The sequence below is a fragment of the Anabrus simplex genome, chromosome 1 (genome assembly GCF_040414725.1).
Source record: "Anabrus simplex isolate iqAnaSimp1 chromosome 1, ASM4041472v1, whole genome shotgun sequence".
NCBI classification, from domain to species: Eukaryota; Metazoa; Arthropoda; class Insecta; order Orthoptera; family Tettigoniidae; genus Anabrus; species Anabrus simplex.
In genome coordinates, this window is record NC_090265.1 from 1570766497 (window position 1) to 1570783686 (window position 17190).

The window sequence follows — 17190 nt, forward strand, 5'->3', positions numbered from 1 at the left end:
CATTGAACTCGAGCTGTTAGCGTGGCTCAGTTGGCTAAATATCATCGTTAGGCATTATCCTCCGCTACGTTTTGTAGTGGTTGGAATCTTATCTTCAAATATTTTTGTTTGTTCTTGTTTTGCAATCTGAGTTTCGGCTACCAAACACACACCTGTTCGTGCAGAAACAACCAGATCGCTAATAGAAGTAATTGTAACGTTACTGAATATACAAAATAACCAATATATAATAAAATCTCTTCTACTTGAACACATGCAATATAAACCAATCATAATGTAAACAAACCTGATTACCTCATGGCCATGTCATCAGATCAGTTAGCTTTGTATCTGTATTGCACTGAAAATAGTACTCATAATAATGTTATTTGTGTTACGTCCGTCCTAAATGCTAGTTCTTGACAGACGCCTGGGTGTGGGAATTATGTCCCGCAGGAGTTCATTAACGTGCTGGAAGCCAACGACATGGAATTGTTACCTTTAAAACAGTAGGTACACTGACAGAACATATTGAACACACTGGGATAAAAATGTACGTTTTTCGACATTGGGTTATCGCTCTACTCTGTGTTTTGTATTGTACGTTTTGGTTATTACATATTACAGGCTTTGCTTCTCTCGGTTATGGGTTGTACGTTTTGGTTATTGAATATTGCTGGCCTTTTCTCTGTTGTCAAGGTATTTTAAAAGAAATAAGTTTGTTTGCGGTAATAAAACCGAATAAATCATCATTTAATTACCGGTTCTACTCTATAACGAGCCACCGGAGACCACGGGTACCTTATACCAATATACACAGAAGGTTTCCCTGAACAATTTCCGAAAATTTTTCGATGGAGTTCGGCTTCATCCTGTATATGTGCCTTCAGGTCTGATAATATTGTGGCTGGTCTTGAATGATCCTTTTCAAGGAAACGATCTATTTGTTACCATACTTACATAAAAGTATCGATAGTCCAGAAGGAGACTTAACCCGAGAACGAGTCCCTCTTCGGATACATGCCCACATATAGCAGTGTATGCCATTACCTGTATATTTTACTTTCTGTTCAAATTATTACACAACTCGATGCGTCGTAAAATACATCGCTTCAATAAAATGTTAAAAATATATCACACTCTTCATTACTATTTATTTCACACACCCAGTCCCCGAACCATAGGAACTAATCAGTGAAGGATAAAATATGTTTCCTAGCCGAGAATCGAACCCAGAGACCCTTGGACGAAACGCCAGTACGCTAACCATTTCGCCACGGAAGCGGACAGTAGTTACGTAAAATGCAGGAATACAGGTAGGTAAGTTGACCGCGAGTAGATTATAAAGTATTTGGCGTATCGTCATTAGTTGTTATAATGATGTTATTTGCTTTACGTCCCACTAACTACTTATTAAGGTTTTCGGAGACGTCATTAGTTGATCAACAGGCGAAGTAGGCTATAGTCGAGGGATAACATCCCGCATGCGCATGATGTCCCGATTTAAACTTTGAGATAGGATTACGAGTCATGGACTGCATCAGTTGTTCGAAATGCATGGAGAGCTCTCGATACGTTTCCCAGCTCTGCCTCGAGACAAAGAGCTCATGCGCCTGACGTCACTATCAGATATCTGAAGCGAGTCCTCAGTGTTTCAAAGACTACAAGATCTCGACTTGTATATGAACTCGCGAGAGAAACTTTCCTGATTGAGGACCTGAGATACAATCTTGTTTTACCAGGAGGCGCAGCATACAATAACCTGTTGCATAAACTTAGAGAAAAAAAGAGGGACATTTGGGAATACTTCTACTCAACGGAGGCCATGACGAATCGAAAATGGATGGAAACGGGCTACCAACTGAGACACATAGTTACGAGATTGGCTGTGCACGGTTTCCATTTCAAGATGTGTAAAAACAAAGTTTTTCACGAACCGAACATAAACTGTGTGTGTAGGCTATGTGACCAAGTATGTGAAAGATATCATATCCAGAAGTGTTCCTCGAGGTCCTGCTCGATTAGTGAATTTATTAAGGACTAACACTTATACAGAGCGCATTAGACGCCACGCTGTCTTATCTAATTGTGAACCTCTATGCACATTGTGCGCAATAAAATTTATTATTATTATTATTATTATTATTATTATGAGGCACGTACTGCATCGCTTGCTCAGAATACATCGAGAGCTTTGCATCACGCGACCCATCACTAGTATTAGTGCAGTCATGGTAGAGGGCGATGCTAGAGCTGGGAACGGAGCTGTTGCTCCTATGATTGCAATCGGTAGTGCGAGTGCAGCGCTCCCTCCGGTATTCTCCGGTAGTCAACTGTTGCTTGGAAACCAATCGGAGGTTTCGGAGGACGAGCGGAGGACGGAGCAACAGTACTGAATGTGTGCTCGCTTGCACTTCCAGTAGTGGCGCGCAACGGATGTGGTAGCGACGTAGTAAATACTGCTTTATAAGTATGAAGAAGGCGAATATATGAAATATATACATTCGCATTTATCGTTAACGTTTAATAATATATATATTTCCGATAAAATAGAATAGACCTTTTTCATTATATTACCTTTGAAGTGATGATAGACTATAAGAACTCTCGTACGTCCCCGCGGTGTTGGGGCCAACGCGCCCTCCTGCCGCGCGGCGGCCCCGGGTTCGATTCCCAGCCGGGCCGGTGTTTTTTAATTGTAATGAATACTATTCCAGTCCTGGGGGCTGGATGTTTGTGACGTCCTTAATCTTCCTTTCCTCACACACAACATTCCACACTACCGCCATTCCAATTACACGCAGGTTCATACAATATGGTGGCTGTAGGGGCAAAAGATCCACAAGGGTCGACGCCCCGAACAAATAGCATTTTGAAGAAAATAACCAGTGTTGAAAAACAACGCGAGAAGCGGGACTCGATCCAGTAAACCAGCGCTTTCGGAGCTTGAACGCTAACCACTCGACCACCGACGTTTCGTGCTCGTGATCCCAAAGCACCGGTACATATTCGACGCGAAAGGTTATCTTGCGATTTTCTCGAGAACGCCTTAGTAGTACGCCGAACTACTTGCACATTATGTTGTCCTAATGGACTACTAAATGTGTACAAAGTTGGAAGGTAGTCCGTGATCCGAACGTCATGGCCTCCCCTTGTAAGTGTATTGCACCTGTATTCAGTCTGTGCGTATTAAATTTCCTCTGTTTGTTGTGTTGTGTAGGTAATGCAAAGTATATTAGAAAAGAATTGTGGTATTGATTTGATATTTAATCCCGTTTTTAGATGGTATTCGTGTTTTAGAATATTTAAAGGCATTTAATAAATTTGTACAGAAATTTGTACCACAAATGCCACGAAGGCCGTCTGATGCATGGCATTTCTTTGAAATTACCGATGATAAACATCAGCAAAATGCACATTTTGCGGCCGCATTTACGCGACGGGTGGTAGTCGGCTTCAGCAGAAGAAAACAACATTGCTGTATTAAGCGAAACAGTTATGTTGTAAGAAAAGGGCATTGAATATACGGGTGAAATACCTTTACGTTGTTATGCCGCTACAGTACATTCACTCGGTAGTTTACTCGGTATAACAACAACTGCACCGCTCCGTCCCAGCCACTAGCCAGCGCTCTACCGTCTGAACTACTCAGCCCGGTACAGCATATAAACAATTCCAATCACTTCATTCTCTTCAGTAATAAATGATCTTTCTTTCTTTCTTTCTTAATCTGCTTACCCTCCAGGGTTGGTTTTTCCCTCGGACTCATCGAGGGATCCCACCTCTACCGCCTCAAGGGCAGTGTCCTGGAGCTTCAGACTCTGGGTCGTGGGATACAACTGGGGAGGATGACCAGTACCTCGCCAGGCGGCCTCACCTGCTATGCTGAACGGGGGCCTTACGGGGGGATGGGAAGATCGGAAGGGATAGACAAGGAAGAGGGAAGGAAGCGACCGTGGCCTTAACTTAGGTATCATCCCGGCCTTTGCCTGGAGGCGAACTGGGAAGCCACGGAAACCCACGTCCAGGATGGCTGAGGTGGGAATCGAACCCACCTCTACTCAGTTGACCTCCCGAGGCTGAGCGGACCCCGTTCCAGCCCTCGTACCACTTTTCACATTTCGTGGCAGACCCGGGAATCGAACCCGGGCCTCCGGGGGTGGCAGCTAATCACACTAACCACTACACCACAGAGGCGGGCGCAAACTGAATTTCAACAGATCAAAATCTGTTATTCACAGCGTAACAAAATAATGAGGCAATCTTGAAACGACTGCAGCATTTGAATGACAAACGTAGAAAGACACATGCATCTGTGGAATTGATACTGAAGCCTAAATTGTAATTCCACCCAAGATCACCATTACTACATTGCCCACATTGAAGTATTTGAATTTTCCGCCAGTGAATTCAATCGGAGGACTATCGGAGGTCTCCAGAGGAAGAGCGAAAACAATTGCTCCGCTCCGCTTCTACCGTTCTCAGCTCTAGGCAGTCTGTCTTCGTCTTAGCTATGTCATGTTCCACAGTTTCATCTGAGATTGCATCGGTTCGTCATTGGACGTAGAGCTGGGAACGGAGCAGTTGCTCCTATGATTGCAATCGGTAGTGCGAGTGCAGCGCTCCCTCCGGTATTCTTTGGTAGTAAACTGTTGCTTGGAAACCAATCGCTGGTTCGGTCGGCGAGCGGAAGACGGAGGAACAGTATTGAATGCGTGCTTCCTTGCCGTTCCATCCGTGGTGCGCAACGGATGTGGTAGCGACATGGTAAATACTGCTTTATACGTATGACGAAGGCGAATATATGAAATATATACATTCTCATTTATGGTTCGTGTTTCATTTGTCGATTACTTTTGTAACAATTTGCTATACGTCATGCCGTCTTATGGCGACGATGTGATAGGAACGATTAAGGAGGGCAATTTCTAGACGTGAAAATGGAAAACGACGTAAAACCATCTTCAGGGCTGCCGACAGTGGGGTCCGAACCCACTTTCAACCGGGAGATAGTGGGTTCGAATCCCACTGTCGGCAGCCCTGAAGTTGGTTTTCCGTGCTTTCCCATTTTCACACCAGGCATATGCTGGGGATGTACCTTAGTTAAGGCCACGGGCGCTTCCTTCCAATTCCCAGACCTTCCCTATCTCATCGTCGCCATAAGACCTATCTGTGTCGGTGCGACGTAAAACAAAACAAAAAAGTATCCCCGACCGAAAGTCTCACGCTCCAGGACACTGTCCTTGAGGCGGTATAGGTGGGATCCTCTCTGCGAACGAGGGAACACCCAACCCTGGAGGGTAAATTGATAGAAAGATTATTATTATTATTATTATTATTATTATTATATTATTATTATTATTATTATTATTATTATTATTATTATTATTATTATTGTACTCCCATATCCACTTCTGCGGTTTTCTGCGACGTTAAGGTGCCGGTATTTTGTCCCACAGGAGTTCCTTCATGTGCCGGTACACCTGCCGACATGCGACTCTCGTATGTCAGCATCTTCAAGTACCGCCGAGCAAAGTCGGAATTGAAACCGCAGACTTGAGCTCAGAACGCCAGAGCTCTACCGTCTGAACTACTCAGCCCGGTACAGCATATAACCAATACCAATCAGTTCGTACTCTTCATTAAAAAATGAAATGGCGTATGGCTTTTAGTGCCGGGAGTGTCCGAGGACAAGTTCGGCTCACCAGATGCAGGTCTTTTGATATGACACCCTTGGGCGACCTAGCGTCATGATGAGGATGAAATGATTATGAAGACGACACATACAGCCAGCTCCAGTACCAGCGAAATTAACCAATTAAAATTAAAATCCCCGATCCTGCCGGGAATCGAACCTGGGACCCCTGTGACCAAAGGCCAGCACGGTAACCATTTAGTCATGGAGCCGGACGTACTCTTCCGTCATAAATGAGCTACACCTATAATACAATGTAAGAGCATCGTATATAATACATGTTTACATGCACTGGAATATACTTATTGCTTAAACTGTTTTACTATTAATAATATTGTAAATGCATGTGCAATGGTATTATTTGTGCCAATATTCAATCTACAGTATTCTATCCACCTGCACCTATTGCAAACTGAATGTCAGCAGATCAAAATCTGTTACTCGTAGTGTAACAAATAATGCGGCTATCTTGAAACGACTACAGCATTTGAATGACAAACGTGGGGGAACACATGCATCTGTGGAATTAGTAATGAAATTTAAATTGTAATTCCTCCTAAGATCACCGTTACAACATTGCCCACGTTAAAGCATTTGAATTTTCCGCCCGTGAATCCAATCGGAGGACTACCGGAGGTCTCCGGAGGACGAGCGAAAACAACTGCTCCGCTCCGCTCCTACCGTTCCCAGCTCTAGGCGATGCATAAACAATACGAGTACGTATAATGTACGTCAGATGTCGCACAGCGTTCATGCGCGATTCTTAGTTTGTGTTTCAAAGGTTGCCAATACGAATCTCGAAGATAACTGAAGTCGACCGATTCAGCACTAGGGTGTCCATCTATCACTAAAAAGTGCGCAGATAGTATGGTATTAAGAGAGCACTTTTTAGTGATAGATTTTTGTACTCGTTGGAGAAGTGAGGAAGAGTTCCGTTAATACTGCCAACTGAATGGACATGAAATATGAATTGAATCGATAATATGATCGATCGATATGAATTTTATAAACCTTTATTATTTTAAGCAAACAACTATGTCACACACACACAATATATAATACTATATAACATTTCCCGTTGCGAAACGTGTTCCTAGCATGAATTCTATAGTTTGGCTTTGCTGTGTAAACAACAACAGTACGAGTACTTAAAGTGTACGCCAGATGTCGCACAGCGATGGTAAGCGATTCTTAGTTTGTGTTTCAAAGGTTGCCAATACGAATCTCGAAAATGACCGAAGTCGACCACTTCAGCACTAGGGTGTAAATCTATTACTGAAAAGTGCGCAGATAGCAAGAGTAGGCAGATAGTACTTCAATAATTGTGATATCGTGTCGGTGACAGAATGGACTTCAGAAAGGTTATTCAAGAAGGCTTATTAGATCTCGAAGATTCTTTGCAAACTAAACGTAAGAGCAAGCGGAAAATTGACGGGAATTGTGTGAAACGGAAACGTGAAGGTAAGCAAATGGGATATCCATTGGCAACGTTAAAATAAGCAGCTCTGCGTTCAGATCGGAGGCGTGTAAACAAACGACAGTCGTTCCGCGCGCAGCTGAATGTAGCGAGTGCTGGGCTGCGAGAAGTAAAGCATTGATCTGAAAAGGACGGACCTGTTAATCTATTGAAATTATTAGTTAGTTAAGATATTGATTGTGGATTTGCTGACGACTCTGCTTGCACGTACTCACACTACCACTACTACTCGTACTGCCGTCATGTATTTCTCATTGTCCCTAACTTGGCTTAATTAGCATAGTTTTAAGGTATTTAATGCCACTTTCCTGGACCGTACTTTCCACTTCTTTGGCATTTAAGCCTACCCAGGTTTGAGCTATATATGTCAAGATTGGTGAAGGTAGTTGTTCTTGATTTTTTTTTCTTTTTATTAGCACCTCCTTACTCCACAGTAGTTCTCTCACTAATTTAAAACTCTCTAGCCAACTTCATACTTCTGCTTACCAGTAGGCCTGTCTCCTGTGTCATTCTTCCATCTTGTGATATCAGATTCCCAGTGTACTGAAATGTTTTTGCTACCTCTAGTGATTTCCCCTGGACTTTTATACCACCTGTTCTATTTCATGATCATCATTTAAGAATGCCAGTTTTGTTCTTTTCCTTACCCTTCACCCTGTATTCTTCAGTCACTTCATTCCATACATTCACCTGTTCATGATCTTTACTTTCTTTCACCCAACAGCAACCCCAGTCCTCTTTTTAATTTCTTTGAGTATTTCATCCATGCTAATATGTAGGAGAGGTGATAGCACATACCCTTGTCTCAGTCTTGTTCTTGGAATTCTTCTGTCTCGAGGCCGATGACCTCGATGTTAGGCCCCTTTAAACCACAAGCATCATCATCATCATCAAAATTATCCTACGTATAATCTGAACTTCACAGCTGCATTTGATGTATAAGGGGCAGTCAAATGAAAACCAAACACTCGCCGTAATACACATTTCGTGCGGAAGGTGGTAGCACTGTTGGTATGTATTGATGCTGCCATTACTGTGGTAGGAGAACTGCATGGTAACAACTCACAGGTGCACGCAGTTGTTGGGTTTTGTCTTTATTGGTGCGCGGACTGGTGTAGGCCTAGTGTGTTCGTCCAGCTGTAGAAATGGATGCAAGCAAAGAAGATCAGAAAAGTTTGGTTAGTTTTCTGGTGGCTGAGAGTGGTGGAGTACGCGAAACTCATTTCAGCATGTCTGCTGTGTATGGCGAACACTGCATGTCTATGACAAGTGTGTATGAGTGGCATAGGAGATTCCAAGAATGGCGCTCATCTCTGCAAGATGATGTGCGCCCAGGATAGGCCCATCGAGCCGATGTTACAGGGCAGATTGATGGCTTTATCTGGGAAAACAGACTAATCATGGAGGAAGAAATTTGTGTTCAGGTTGGCATTAGTCATGGCTCCACACGTGGCATTATCAAAGATCACTTTCATTTATGAAAAATTTGCCTACAGTGTTTTCCGGATCAACTGATGGAGGGACAAAAGATTGATAGAATGGAGTCACCTGCAGCGGTACCACGAGTGTGCATGAGTGGCATAGGAGATTCCAAGAAGGGCGCTCATCACTGCAAGATCATGCGCGCCCAGGATAGGCCCATCGAGCCATTAATCTGATGTTACAGGGCAGATTGATGGCTTTATCCGGGAAAACAGACTAATCATGGAGGAAGAAATTTGTGTTCAGAATGTTGGCTGGCAGGGTAGGGGAGGTGGTGGTGTACAATTTCTATTCACTAGATTGCATGCCCAAAGCCTTGATTAAATTCCAAACCTCTCCGCAGTGCTCATATGGAGTGAGGGCATTTGACGCTGTTGATGGGGATTCATCTGTCGGGTGGGGACGTTTAGCCTTAAGCAGATGCCTTGGTGCTATTCGACAGGAGTTGGCTATATGCCAGAACTGGGTTTCACCCTCTCCCTACTATCATATATCACGTCATTCATGTCATCTCATCAACTCATCTGATGACGTTGACATCAGTAAGGGCATCTGTTCATAAAAACCCGCCATGACGGATTCATCTCGCCTCATACCCGACCCCGTAGAGAAACGACAAAGGTTGGGCAAACACACCGGACTTTAAATCTTTAGCTTGACTCGCACATAGTGTCGTGCGCGAATTGTGTCTGAAATCCCATATGATCACTCAATTCCGCGTGACGTCACAAACAAGTATGGTGCTCCACAGCAACTGAGTGGTAAACCCCAGTGTTTCAGTATCAGTATTAGTATATTTATTCTTCCATCAAATAAAATACATGTATAAAAAGTACATTTTGATTCATTCATGTTTATGAACGAGCAATGGAACACTAGAAGTTCAAAATATTCTGTTATGTCTTGTTTGTGATAACACTAAAATATTTAGCTGTCTGATGCCATTGTTAATGCTCTCTTTGGATCAGTGGTAGAGATGGTGGTCGGATATTTGAAGGGTGGAACAAATTCCATTAGACATTCCATGTCATGCGATGTTGGTATGTGAAAGATCTCTGGTAACACATTTGGTGTTTACTCCACAAAATTAATTAAAACTCGATCTTAGATGCCCAAAAGATATTCGGCTTATTCTGCCATGTAGTGGGCCTAGAGTAAAACGGAATGTTGAAACCGACCATCAAGCAGCCAGATAGCATCAGATGATGCACATGGTAGCTGAGGCCATAGGATTAGCTTATTATTATTGCCCTCAGGGGAATACATTATAATTTTATCATTCATATTTTACGTAGTATTCCCTGACCAGCTACTCACTCTTGCCACCCGGCTGACGAACATTTCTGGGGAGAACACCGAGTGGGAAGGAAGCATCCGTGGCCTTAATTACGGTACAGCTCCAGCCAGCATTCACCTGATGTAAAAATGGAAAACTATTTTCAGGGTTGCCGACAGTGAGGTTCGAACCCACCATCTCCCGAATGCAAGCTGACAGTTATGTGACCCAAATTGCGCAGGCACTCGGTCGGTGATCTTTGTTGTTTTCCCAGTATTTTTTCTTAGTCTGTTGCAAATAGTAGGTCCATTGTTGATCTACCACTTCTAAATCCACGTTGTTCCTCTTAAAGTTGTGATTCCACTAGTGGACTCGCTTCTTTTATATAGAATTCTTTCAAACACTTCCATTATAGCAGAGACAGTATAATTTTTCTGTACCACAATCTCTCCAGTTTCGATTCTTAAATATAGGGACAGTAAGTTAATTCCTTTTTCCCTATCTTGTAGAATTTTCTTCTCTCTTAAGGCTGCTTATAATACAGTACTGTACCAGTATATTCCCTAATTCCTAGCAGTTCCAATTTTCTTATACTTGTTTATTTCTATCCTGGGATTTTCCCATGTCTCATCTTCTTTAGGGCTTCTAACTCTGACAGAGTTACGTTATTTTCATCATGTGGCTCATGCATCAATGTAACATGTTCTTTGTTTCCTTCGTGCAGATCCCATTCTACTTTCAGTGGGGACTGAAAGTACAATTTCCTTCTTCCCTTAATGGCAGGAACTTCAGCGTTCAGATTGCCTTGTTCATCCATTACACTTACTGTCGTTTCATAGGCTGGTTGTTTGTTCTTTAGGAATCCATACAGTTTCTTTTTTACCCTGCTATGACTCCTCTTCCAATTCCCTGCAAACTTTGTGCATCATTTCTGTTTCTCTTCCTTCACTACCTTCTGGCACATTCTTTTGGCTTCATATTAACCTACTTTTCTTCCTCACGCTGCCCCAGGGAGATCCTAACTTGGGTACATGGGTTAGCAACCACGGGGCCTTTAGTTGAGCCCTGGTATTGCTTCCACTTGTACCAGGCTCTTAGTTTTCATCTACCTTATCCAACATCCCTTGGTCAACTGTTATTTTATGACCCCGACGGTATAGAGCATTTGATGCCTAGTGAATCTTTCATTTTCACACCCTTCGTGGCCCTTGTTTTTCTTTGGCCGATACCGTAATTTTTTGAAGTGTTGGACCCTTTCCATTTGTACCCTCTGATTACTGTTAATAGGGGATGGTTGCCCAGTTGTACTTCCTCTTAAAACAATAACTGCCGCCGCCACCACCACCACCCCCTCCTGACACCTGTCAATCCCACTCTATGAAATTTCTTCTGTTTTCTTCTTACCGAGCTCGATAGCTGCAGTTGCTTAAGCGCGGCCAGTATCCAGTATTAGAGAGATGGGGATTCGAACCCCACTGTCGGCAGTCTTGAATATGGTTTTCCGTGGTTTCCCATTTTCACACCAGGCGATTGCTGGAACTATACTTTAATTAAGGCCACAGCCGCTTCCTTCCTACTCCTAGGCCTTTCCTATCCCATCATCGCCGTAAGATTTATCTGTCTCAGTGCGATGTAAAGCTAATGGTTAAAAAAAATTTTTTTCTTTCCACCATGGTGTTTCTTTTACTTTCTTCTAACTGCTACCTAAGCTTTCTACAAATCTCTTCACCTGTTTCCACAAATACTTAATTAAAATCTTTTCGTTCTTCTTCCAAGTCTTTTTTTCAGGTTTTGGTTTCTGTATTTTTTCAAATAAGTCTCCTTATTATTCTTTCTGTAACTTCCTTTATTTCTGCTGTTTTTCCAATCCTTAACTTAATAAAAACCACTATCCTGTAGTCATTATCAAATGCCTCTCCTGGTGTTGCTGTGCCATCTAGCAGCTCGTTATTTTTTCTATCAACAAGTAATCTTTGAGTGACTTCTCTTCTTTCTCCCCAGCCATATCCTGTTATTTTTCTTGAGTTAAATTTCCTGAACCACGTATTTCCAACTATCATCTTATTTCTCCCTCATAAATTCAGTAATTGCTTATTTTCTTCCTTTCTACTGCCATACTCATAGGTCCTAAGCAGTTCTTCTACTCCATCACGATTGTGCCTACATGAGCATTCTGATCCCCATAATTATCACGGATTTGTCTGCTCAGTGGCCATGATCATTAAAGCATCTAAATTTGACGGTCTGACACCATGTTTAGCCAGTTTGTGTCCTGTTAGTGGAAATTTTCACCATCAGCATGTTGACTAGCAGGGAGGGAGGGATGATGGAATACAATTTCTAATCACTAAATTGCATGCCAGACCAAAAACTTGGATTCATTTCCAATCCTCTGTGCAGTATTCATATAGAGGGAGGGGATATGACTCTGTTGATGGTGATTCGTCCATCAGATGGGGACGTTAAGCCTCGAGCAAACCCCTTAGTGTTTTTTGACAGAAGTATGCTATGTGCTGTTTCACCCTTTCCCTACATCGTCATCATCATCATCATCTCTCACGTAGACACACAGGTCGCCCATGTGCTTCAAATAGAAAGACCTGCGCTGGTGAGCCAAACATGTCCTCCCGACATTCCCAGCACTAAAAATCATGTATGATAAATAAATAAATCACTGGTTTGTCTCTGATCTCAAAATTTGTATTTTGTAAATTAGCTCTTTTTGCACTGAATATGCCTGTCACCAAATAGTCTCACCTCTGTGAAAAATTAAAAAATGTTCAATAATACCCCCACAGATAGCACTGTAGGCTTTCTAGGTTCATTGGATTCAACTATTGGCAGCTATCTTATCAGCTGCCTGAAGCCAAGTTGTGCATGTGCTTTTTGAGGTATTGTTTTCGGTGCATGAAAGTGTTAGTGGAGATTTGGTAATTGGACTTTCTCACCTCCGAAGCATGCTTCTCAAGGAAAAGTTTTATGACTAATAATTATACTACAAATTATAATCATAAGTAGGCTAATACATAGTCCAACTCTAATAGTGAGATTTCTTAACTTCAAATGTTTTCAAGTAGTTCAACAAAGAAGAGAAAAATCTCACCTCCGTTACTGTTATCGTTGAGTGCTATTGACGGAGGTGAAAACAAGTAACAGAGTTTGTGATTCAGTAGTCTGTTTTATAATATTGTGTTACAAGGATTTTTCCTTCTTTCACTCAGTCTTATGGGTTCATATAAATAATAAAACTGGAAAGTATCTTTTCCTAAAATTAGGCTTCGTTTTTACAGTAATACAAGGGCTAAGAACAAAAAAGAAAATGTCCAAGAAAGACTAAAGCTTCAAAATTTTCAAATGAAAAGGAGAGAGAAATATGCAACGAGCGAGTTGGTCGTGTGATTAGGGGCGCGCAGCTATGATTTTGCATTCGGGAGATAGAATGCTCGAACCCCACTGTCGGCATCCCTGAAGATGGTCTTCTGTGGTTTCCCATTTTCACACCAGGCAAATCCCATCGTCACCGTAAGACCAATCTGTGTCTTTGCAACATATAGCCAATTGTAGAAGAATCTGTGCGGAATCTAAGGGAATCAATAAAGAATGATCCAATTAGATATGAGGAAGCTAAACAAAAGGTAAGGGAGTAATAACACGCAAGGAAAGAAGCAAGAAAATAAAACTTATATGGGACATGAGTCGATGTGAGCAGACACACATCACAAAAGACTGGTGAGGAAAAAGTAGGAGATATTATAGGCCTAAATTAAAAAAAAAAAAGATTAAAAAATAAAATTGATGGAATGCTAGAGGAAAGTACACCACCACCTAGTCCCCAGCCTGGTCCAAGTGGAAACAATGAGGTTTGTAACAACAGGCTAGCCCTTGGAATAAAGAAACAAGACTGAACTAAAAAGTAAAATTAAGACATTAGGCTTACATGAGAAGATCATCTAATAAATCTAATAATTTCATCTTCCCAAATATTGATGACATCAGATGTAGTTGGTAGACTTAACCAGCCACTGTTGAACAATCGTGGCCAGTACATCTCCGGTAATGACTTGAACAACTATAAAAACCTCTCCAGTACTTTTTAGGAAGTGTGCAGACTGAATTTATTGACATCCATTATTTTTACTTTTCAGCAATTGTTTTTTTATCCTTGACCATAATGTCAGCATTTATTTTTTATACTTTAACACAGCATAAATAATTTTTGATAATATTGATTTTAAGGAGAAAAAGGTTTTTTTTCTGATATGATAATAAATGTTAATCTTTCAACTGTAATATCTGAAAACATTTATGGCAGTAAATTTAATTCTTATTCTCACAGATACTCCACACTGTGCAGTTATTTTCTCGCCTCCATTTTTAAAAGTGGTTATATAAAAATCTGTACTGATCAGTGATTAGGACTAGTACTTTGGTAGTATTATGCATACATACATGAGCATTATAGACCGTTATGCATTTCAGCATTCAGTCTGCAAGCCTCTGTGAATTTAATAAACGTCGCCACAATCCTCTGTTTGCAACTAGTTCTGTGGCCTCATTTAGTTCTATACCTCTTATCTTTAAATCGTTTGAAACTTGAGTCTAACTATCATTGTCTTGGTCTCCCTCTACTTCTTTAACCCTCTATAACAGTCCATTATTCTCCTAGATAACCTGTTGTCCTCCATTTGCCTCACATGACCCCACCACCGAAGCCGGTTTGTGCATACAGCTTCGAGTTCATTCCTAATTTAGCCTTTATCTCCTCATTCCAAGTATCCTCCTGCCATTGTTCCCACCTGTTTGTACCAGCAATTATTAAACATATCAGATGTAAGGCTTTTCAGGCGTTTGCTCCATTAACCAGCGTTTCGTCTTAGGCCTGACACTAGACTCATCAGAGTGGGATGTGTCAGATCCTACCCACTGACGCTGGGGTGTATGCAGGTGATGAGTCTAGTGTCAGACCTAAGACGAAACGCTGGTTAATAAAGCAAACGCCTGAAAAGCCTTACATCTGATCTGTTTTTTGACATGCTCTATTGGTGGAAAAATATCTAATTCCCTTCTTGGGAACTTAGAAATTCCATCCAGCAATTATTCTCGCTACGTTCCTGTCCGTTACTTCTAACTTATGAACAAGATATCCTGAGTCCACCCAGCTTTCGCTCTTGTAAAGCAAAGTTTGTGTGAAAACAGACCGATGTAAAGATAGTTTCGTCCGGGAGCTGACTTCCTTCTTGCAAAACACTGTTGATTGCAACTGTGAGCTCACTGCATTAGCTTTACTACACCTTGATTCAATCTCACTTACTATATTACCATCCTGGAAGAACACACAACCTAAATACTTAAAATTATCTTCCTGTTCCAGCTTTGTATCATCAATCTGATAATTCAATTCTGTTGAATTTCTTACCTACTGACATCAGTTTAGTTTACCAGGTGAGTTGGCCATGCGGTTAGGGACACACAGCTGTGAGCTTGGATCCGGGAGATAGTGCATTCGAACCCCAATGTCAGCAGCCCTGAAGATGGTTTCCCGTGGTTTCCCATTTTCACACCAGGCAAATGCTGGGGCTGTATCTTAAGGCCATGGCCGCTTCCTTCCCATTCCTAAGCCTTTCCTCTCCCATCATCGCTATAGGACCTATCTGTGTCAGTGCGACGTAAAGCAAATAGCAGAAAAAAATTTCCTCCCTGCCACTTTATACCTTTCAGCAGATGTACATGTAAACTACAAACTGCAAAGATGGAAGGTTACAGCCTTATCTAACCCCTATAAGTAACCTGAACTAAGATTGCATTTTAGCATCAATTCTTACTGCAGCCCAATTGTCAACATAAATGCCTTTGATTTTAACAATCTATCCTTAATTCCACAGTCTTCCAGTATGGTGAACATCTTTTCCCTCGGTACCCTGTCGTATGCTTTCTCTAGATATGCGAAACATAAACACAACTGTCTATTCCTCTCGTAACATTTTTCAATTACCTGGTGCATACTGAAAATCTGATCTTGACAGCCCCTCTGTGGTCTGAAACCACACTGGTTTTCATCCAACTTTCTCTCAACCACTGAACACACCCTCCTTTCCAAGATGCTAGTGAATACTTTGCCTGGTATACTAATCAATGAGATACCTCAATAGTTGTTGCAATCCTTATTGTTGCAATTATTGCTTTTGTCCTATCTGAAGGTACTTTACCAATACTCCATGGCATTCTTACTACTCTATGAAGCCATTTCATCCTACCTTCCCACTATACTTCACCATTTCAGGTCTAATTTCATCTGTTCATGCTGCTTTATGGCAATGGAGTTTGCCGTCCTTTCCACTTCCTCAAGCATAATTTCATCATCATCATCATCATCATTTTCCCCCTCCCCATGAGCTTGGTTGTTCACAACACTACCAGGAAGGTTTCCTTATACGTTAGGAAGATTTTCAAAATATTCCCTCCACCTCTCCAGTGATTCCCTGGGATTTATTGTGAGTTCACCTGAATTACCCAGCACACTGTTCATTTCCTTTTTCCCTCCGTTCGTAAGATTCTTTATTACTGTCCAGAAAGGTTTCCCTGCTGCTTGACCTAGTCTTTCCAGGTCGTTACTAAAATCTTCCCACGACTTTTTTTTTTTGGATTCAACAACTATTTGTTTCCCTCTTTTTCTTTCATCTACGTAGAATTCCCTGTCTGCATCGGCCCTTGTTTAGAGCTATTTCTGATAAGCCTTCTTTTTAAGTTTACTAGCTGCTCTCACTTCATCATTCCACCAAGGTGTTTGATTTTCCCCATCTTTACACACAGTTGTTCCTAGGGATCCCATTGCTGTTTCTACTACTGCATGCCACCCATTCTCTTTCTATAACCTGAACCTGCTTACTGTCCACTGTCGAATCTTCTCACTAATCATATCCATGTACTTCTGTCTGATTTCCTCATCCTGGAGATTTTCTACCCTCGCCTTATTCGTTTGCAGACGGATTTCTCTTTCTCTATCCTAGGCCTAGAGATACTCAGTTCACTACAAATCAGATAGTGGTCTGTATCATTGAAAAATCCCTGGAAAACCTGTACATTCCTAACAGACTTTCTGAATTTGAAGTCTGTTAAGATATAGTCTATTATGGATCTGGTACCCCTAGCCTCCCATGTGTAGCAGTGGATAGCCTTATGCTTGAAGAATGTATTCATAACTGCTAAACCCATGTGGCACATAAGTCCATCAAACACTTACCATTCCCATTAGCTTCCATATCTTCCCCACATTTACCAATA

General features: G+C 41.7%; 1 protein-coding gene across 3 annotated transcripts in view; it reads left to right on the forward strand.

The window, feature by feature from the left end:
- The first annotated feature begins 6936 nt into the window (after nt 1–6936).
- The window catches only part of LOC136858533 (deoxynucleotidyltransferase terminal-interacting protein 2), a 113924-nt gene continuing 103670 nt past the window's right edge, over nt 6937–17190 (forward strand). The window contains exon 1 of one of the 3 annotated variants that reach the window (XM_068225587.1): nt 6937–7135. In XM_068225587.1, the coding sequence (XP_068081688.1) occupies nt 7021–7135 (115 nt within the window). In that variant the 5' untranslated portion in view covers nt 6937–7020. Of the gene's footprint in view, nt 7136–7286; nt 7312–17190 lie in introns of those variants that run through there. The other 2 variants (XM_068225589.1, XM_068225590.1) reach the window with 2 other exon arrangements.